Here is a 6,575-nt window from a genome sequence, read left to right as displayed (position 1 = left end):
GGTACAGGCATTTGGACAAGCACAGGGGCTCTCTACCCAGATCTGCAGGGGCTCCTGGGTGCTGATCCTCTGGTCCCGAATGACAGAAGTGGACTGATTTGGATTACAGTGGTAATGTACCACTGTCAGAGGCTGCTCCTCCTGAGCTGGGACAGGATGAGAGAAGATTTACCATCAGGTTGTACTACAGTGACAAAATAGTCAGAGACATGAATTCTATGTGATGTTTGCTCACCAAAATACGAGACCGACAGCGTCTTCTGGGTGTCATTGTAGTGGAATTCATTCCCTTCATGCCTTCCATAGCTGATACAGCGGCTGGTGTATCTATCGAGCCTGTGATATCTGTTAACATGGACAAAATATAACTTAACAAGCGCACAGGATTCTTTACATTTTTAAGTCACCTGACAGATGAGTAATGCAGACAGGCTGATGATTTATTAAAGGCTCAGTGCTTAATTTAATCCAAAAAACAAGCAGTTGCCGTACTTGTGTTAAGGGCCAGGGTCCAAAGTTTTATGGGGCCACAAGTAGAATTTCACTCCATCTCTCCCCCACTTCACACAGACTCATCCCCACACAGACACACAAACATTTATGGAAGGATGTAAGTAATGAAAGATGTAAACGTACGTGTTTTAATTTTTCAGCTTGTATTGTGCAAACTATGCAGCAGAATCAATTAAAGATGATGAAAATAATAAATCTATCTGTTAAAATTTCAATTCTGAACAGCAGTTTCTTTTTTATGGAAAGTCAGACAAAGCTAAGATGTGAAACAGACTCCAAGTCTTCACATTTTCAGTTCTTGTGTGCCCCCTGGTGGCTCAACACACCTCAGTTAGGTTACACAACCACAAAGATCACAACTTGCACAATTAACATCATGTTTAATACATTAAGTAAATCTGGTTAGACTGACTCCTGCAGAGATGTGGTGTTGAATTACAATGATGAGACTACAGAGACACCAGACAACATTCATTCCCAGGTCAAATCTGCAGTGACAGCTATTTATCAGCTCCAGTGATGGAAATGTGAAACCTGGGTGGACATGTTAATTGATGTTGTGATGGGTGTCACATAAACAGCCAGGATCATTTTCTGTTTTTGTATAGTCTGTGATAACAAAGTGATTTTGTTCTTCATGTGAAGACAGCGAAGAGTCTGTCCTCCATGTTGTTTTCTGCTGTTTATAGATGTTTAACAGTTTATTAAATAATGATTAGTTTGGGTCAAAAATGGCATTAAATTTGGTGAGAAGTGAGTGTGAAGGTTTAGCTGTGATACTATAAATGTCTCATGTTTGTTCATAGTATTGTGCTGAAAAGTAAGCTGTGGAATAGCCTTCATTTCTTATGGCATGATAACCTCACAGTGTGAGTTACAGAGAGAGGGAAGTGGAGACGTACACAGTCATTTGATTAAAAGTGTCTGACAGAGTCTTCAGTGGAGAGGCTGAACAGTCAGTAAAATGACACACTTATTTACTGTGAATGTCAGCACTGAGTCTATTGTACCTGACGATGAGGCATGCAGCGATGTTGGTACAGTCGGCTCCTGTCAGGTCCTCTGGCTGTGAGAAGGGCTGGCAGGGGCTGAACGACAGGAGGACCTCAGCATTGGCTGGCATGTTCTCTGCAGACACAGGCTTCAAATGCCCCAGGAAACCACCTGCATCGCCCATAGCCTTCAGGTTTATCACCCCGCTCCCGTCCTTCATGATGCATTTGCAGGTGTTGACTTTGAAGCAGCCTGACTTCTTAGCGGAGCTCAGCTGAGGCGAGAGAGACGAGGAAAACGCGCTGAAACAAACTGACAGTGTGAGGAGGACGGTTTGAAGACTCATGGTGACAGAGCGCAGCTGAGCAGAGAACAGTGTCAGGTTGTGTGTTGTTAGGTAACCAAAGAGCAGCTGACAGCATGGTGATAGTAGGAAAGTAATTAGAATAAAGGTGATTGCCATTCCTGGCATTCCTAAAGCCCACTGTGCTCAGATCAGTGTCTTTCTAAATGCAACAAGACACAGGCCTGCATGCTGCTCCTTAGGGCTTGTGTTACAGAATCCCATTATCACATATAGGTATTAAATGACTATGGTAGTTCTGATGAAAGCTGTCCTCGGTAAGGCCTGGTAACAGACATCAGATGGTAACAGCACATACAAGAGCTGAGGACACAGAGGAAGATATGTCATTAGACAGACTTAAGTCTTAAGTCTGAAAACATGGGGGGAGGTAAATTTTAAAAAAATGTTCACAATGAGCAGAGGCTGACATATCCAAACTGCTACAACAATGGGCCAACACTTCCCATAATGCAACTCATTAGTATCTATGATTAGACCCTCCCCCTGTCTCTGATGTTTCAAACTCCTCACCTGACATTGGTTAACATGGTTTCTCTGTTACTGATTTGTAGTCTCCAAACCAAATGTTGTTGACATCACTGTGACATCATCAGGGTTATTTTCTCAGGCAAAGCTGGGATACAGATGCAGAGGACATCCTGCTACTGTTTCCACAGGAGCAGTAATACTCAATGTTCATATAAAACCAGTCGACTGCCCTTTTAATTACTCATTGACTTAAAACTATGTGAAATACACATGAAAAACTAAAATCTGATGGGAAGATTACGATTGAATGAGAATATTCAGGCTCTCAAGAGGACGAAGTGTGATGGACACTCACTGTAAAATATAACTGTTGTTTCAACTTAAAAGTACAAGTGAAAGGCCTGAAAGTTGTTCTTGTGTTCTAATGTCATCTTAATTAAATATTACATGTTGTGCAGAGCCTTGATTTAGTTTGGTTGATTTAGATGTGTTCATTTGCTCTTTGAACTTTCAAATCTTATTCAGCTGAATTAAAACTGAACATTGTGTAAACCTTTGTCTTGTTTATTTGATGTAAACTTCAGCCGTCTGGACTGAATTCAGTGCTAACTTTCATCAGCACTGTTTTGATTATTCTGAAAAGAAACAATCATGATTATCTTCACATGGATTAAAAACACAAGTTTCAAGAGTAGTTTCTGAGTTTTAACTCAAATAATACATGATGGGAAGTCTGCTAATATCCCAGCTTCTTTGAAAAAGTCATTTAACAAGTTGAGTGAACTTTGTAGAAGTACCAAGTATTGAAGTATTTGGTATATATTAAACATACTAAAGGCAAGTAAGTTGAGTAAATACTGCAGCGGTGGGTTGAGAAGTTTCTATGGACATTTAGTTGGATCAGTTCATTTATTTGGCCTCACATTAAAAAAAAAAAAAAAAAAAACTTCATGTAACAGTATGTAACTCCTCCTCACTCACTGTGTGTACTTCACTTCATGCAGAGATCATAAATGGTACAAGGCTCACGGGGACAATGCACCTGAATGTCACTTCATAACAGACCTAAGACTGACAGGTGCTGCCCTCCTGTAACATACACTTACGTTTTAATTAAATACCAACAGACACACAAGCTGTGTTTACCACCAGTTAGTCACAGTGAACACATTAAACAGTCGACTGTGTGAGCGTACAGTTCTAATCAAGACATAACTTCTGAACTGAAGGTGTAAGTTACATGTTCTCCTTGATGACTGAGCCTCAGTCTGCCACTGTAAGAGCAAATGAACAGTCTAAACATCACAGCAGCTTGTGTTACTGCTCCTCCCCGGGTTGTTACTCAGGAAAATCTGACTCATTAACACTCAACAAGTAGAATATTTAAATTAATGATTTACAGACTGGTCTTCAATGTGTGTGTCCTGCTGGGCAGACCTAGGGAGCCCAAAGAAATAACCATTATGAGAAGTCACCGCTCAACACTGAGGACACCAGGGAGGCACATCCCTGCCCAGGGGGTCATGGTCTACATCTGCAGGTCAAACCTGCTGATCTGGACAAATCTTTATTTAATGACAATACACTGTTATTGATCACATTTGGCTCTGTATGTCCCAAATGTCAGCATTCTGACATTTGCAGAGGAGATAATACACAACAGACCATTTTAGTCTACTACACAGATTTTATTGAGTCAATAGAAAACGCCTTTAAGCTTTGACTGCAAATTTGCGGATGGAGTAGAGGAGGTCTTTCCTCTGCTGTTTCTTGGTTCGCAGACTCTCTTCATGCTTGTTGAGTCGGCGGCGCAGAGCTCTGGTCTTCTTGGGCCTCAGATCCAGGGGCTTGTATTTCTTACCCTGAAAGAAATGAAAAAGAAAAAAAAAGTTTCAGTAGAGCTGGAAATCAGTTTTTTTCAGAATAAAAACTAAAAGTCAGCTAAGATTTATCTGCAGTTGTAGAAAGGTTTGACATGTGCCTGGAATATAAAGGATCATATTTCACGTTTGGTATTTATAAATAATATGTTGGAGTATTTTCATGCATGCAAGCAATGAGCACAAAGCAAGGCTTTACATGTCAAAAATGTCAGCCAATACTCACATCACAGACAGTTTGAATGTGCACACACTCATGTCACTTATCAAACAGAACATAAGAGATAAAATCCTGCAGCCATTTTGTAAAATGTCAGAGCCATAATCATGTAGCATCTGTCATCTTAATCTACTCTAATCACAGAAGCACTCTCACACTCCTTGTAAAACCAGTGCAGTTTGACAGTATTTGTATCTAAGAAATAAAAAATAAGCTTGGGTGTAGGCTGTGTCAGAAAAAAGACATTAGCCACACTTAGGAAACCAGCAACACTGTTTTCCTGTGGATGCTGTGATCAGGTTAAACTGATCCATTTTGACCATTTTCTGGTGGTTCTCATTTTTGACCAGACAACTAGTCCAAGTTTTCATTTCTGTTTGACAGGGGAAATAGACACTAGGAACATCCTTATAATAATTTAATCAGCATACCAGGGAACATCCAGATCAAAATAATGTCTTAATTAGATTTACAGCAGGCAATGCAAACTTTCAGGTCATCTCAAGTCTCAGTCTTTTGGTAAGCAGTTGTGAATGCATCAGCAAAACATCAGCTCAACAAATTATCATCTTAGACCAGAGAAGAGGAAAAGTGAGTGTGCTGCATGAGGAGCTGTGTTAGTAAAGTCAGACATTCTCACCTTGTAGAACTTCCTCAGGTTCTCCTTCTGTGTCTGGTTGATTACAGTCAGGACTCTGGCGATGGACTTGCGGACAACACGGCTGTTGAGAACCAGCAAAAATCAGACAGTGTTCTGTGCACCCCAGATTTTGGTTTAGTGACAAATTAACCTAAGCAAATGTAGATGTTCACTTCTCTGGTTAAATCAATGCGAAGAAAAAAAGAGCCCTGTAGATTGCAGATATCCCCACTGACTCAAATGACTTTTTACAATACTGCCGTCTATACTTCCTCCTCATGTGGGGAGGGGATTAGCAAACTTAAAACCTGACATAAATGAAAAAATAATAAAATGGTACATTTCTGAATACAACAAAACATTAACAGGCCGAACACTGAACCCATTTTGATCACAGTACAGATCAGCAGACAGTAAATGAATGATGCTGTGAGACTCTTAGGTTCCACACTACTACTGAGCTGGACTCTTTCGCATGCTGTACGTACATCTTGGAGAGCTTAGAAGCGGCTCCTCCGGTAACCTTGGCCACACGGAGCTGGGACAGTTCATTTTTCAGATCGTCCAGCTGCTTGAGCAGCTCCTCCTTCTTCTTGCCCCGCAGATCTCTTGCCTTAATCTTGGCCTGGACCAAGACAGAAGAAACAAACATTTGTTGGTGACAGCTGCTCATTAATCTAAACGATATCGGCACAAAATCCGCAGCTCGGGACTGGACTGTTCATCCCGACACGAGCCAAACACGGCTCGTGACGGTTAGCAGACCGATTACACCTTCATCACATTATGCTCACGACACAGCAAATTCATACCATTACTGTTTAATGCTACACGTGTTAACAAAGACGCGTCTGCCACACGTATTTTTCTGTTAACATTAACAGTACTGTTTGTAAGCAGGATGTCTATTGCCTGCCATCTCTCCATTAGCTTACGGTTAGCAACTCAGCTAAGCAGCGCCGCTCGGTAGCTGCACTCTGTAATATAACATTTTATTCCGTTCCGTTAGCAGCCCACTTATCTACACATGTATCAGCAACTATCTTAGAAGCTTATGTGTACGTATAGCACACATTTGTCGGGGTTTAGTTGAGTTAAACGTCAAAAAAATCGCAATTAATGCAAGAGTAACATCTCCTCACCATGTTCCTTATCGGTGCCCTGTTGGAAAGGCCGGACGCACCGCGTGCTCAGAAAAAGTAGCTTCCGGAGATTTTCTTCTTCGTTGGTTTTGATTCCAGTTTGTCAACATGCAGACAGTGCCCCTGGCGGGTGGTGCCACCACGGAGCCGACTGAGCCACGACGGAGGACAATTATATGAAAAAAAACAATGAAGAAATCAAGGAAATCAAAAAAAGAATTTCTTTCCTGGGTAAATTAAGTCCTTTCTAATGATTACATTACGATAATGAAAAATGTGTCTACGAAGTATACTGTTTACATTTTGCAATTAAATAACCCCCCACTGAAAAAAGATTCTTAAAAAAATACTG

The 6,575-nt window shown here is 41.0% G+C and overlaps 1 protein-coding gene across 1 annotated transcript; it reads right to left on the bottom strand.

Annotated features, from left to right (window-relative positions):
* Window positions 1-4,008: 4,008 nt before the first annotated feature.
* rpl35 (ribosomal protein L35) lies at window positions 4,009-6,339 on the bottom strand. Its single transcript, XM_018669020.2, has 4 exons — window positions 6,224-6,339; window positions 5,570-5,706; window positions 5,082-5,163; window positions 4,009-4,203 (listed from the first exon to the last, which is right to left on the bottom strand). The coding sequence occupies exons 1-4, from the start codon at window positions 6,224-6,226 to the stop codon at window positions 4,054-4,056; spliced, it is 372 nt and encodes a 123-aa protein (XP_018524536.1). The 5' UTR covers window positions 6,227-6,339; the 3' UTR covers window positions 4,009-4,053.
* Between the last annotated feature and the right edge of the window lie 236 nt (window positions 6,340-6,575).

Source organism: Lates calcarifer, linkage group LG13 (assembly GCF_001640805.2).
Source record: "Lates calcarifer isolate ASB-BC8 linkage group LG13, TLL_Latcal_v3, whole genome shotgun sequence".
NCBI classification, from domain to species: domain Eukaryota; kingdom Metazoa; phylum Chordata; class Actinopteri; family Centropomidae; genus Lates; species Lates calcarifer.
The sequence above is the reverse complement of the archived record's forward strand: the minus strand, read 5'-3'. Positions and strand labels throughout refer to the sequence as shown.

Coding starts and splice junctions, on each gene's coding strand:
- rpl35 (XM_018669020.2), bottom strand. Junction 5,164..5,569: donor GCTTCTAAGCTCTCCAAGAT/GTACGTACAGCA, acceptor GGTTCTCAACAG/CCGTGTTGTCCGCAAGTCCA. Junction 4,204..5,081: donor ACCTGAGGAAGTTCTACAAG/GTGAGAATGTCT, acceptor CATTTCTTTCAG/GGTAAGAAATACAAGCCCCT.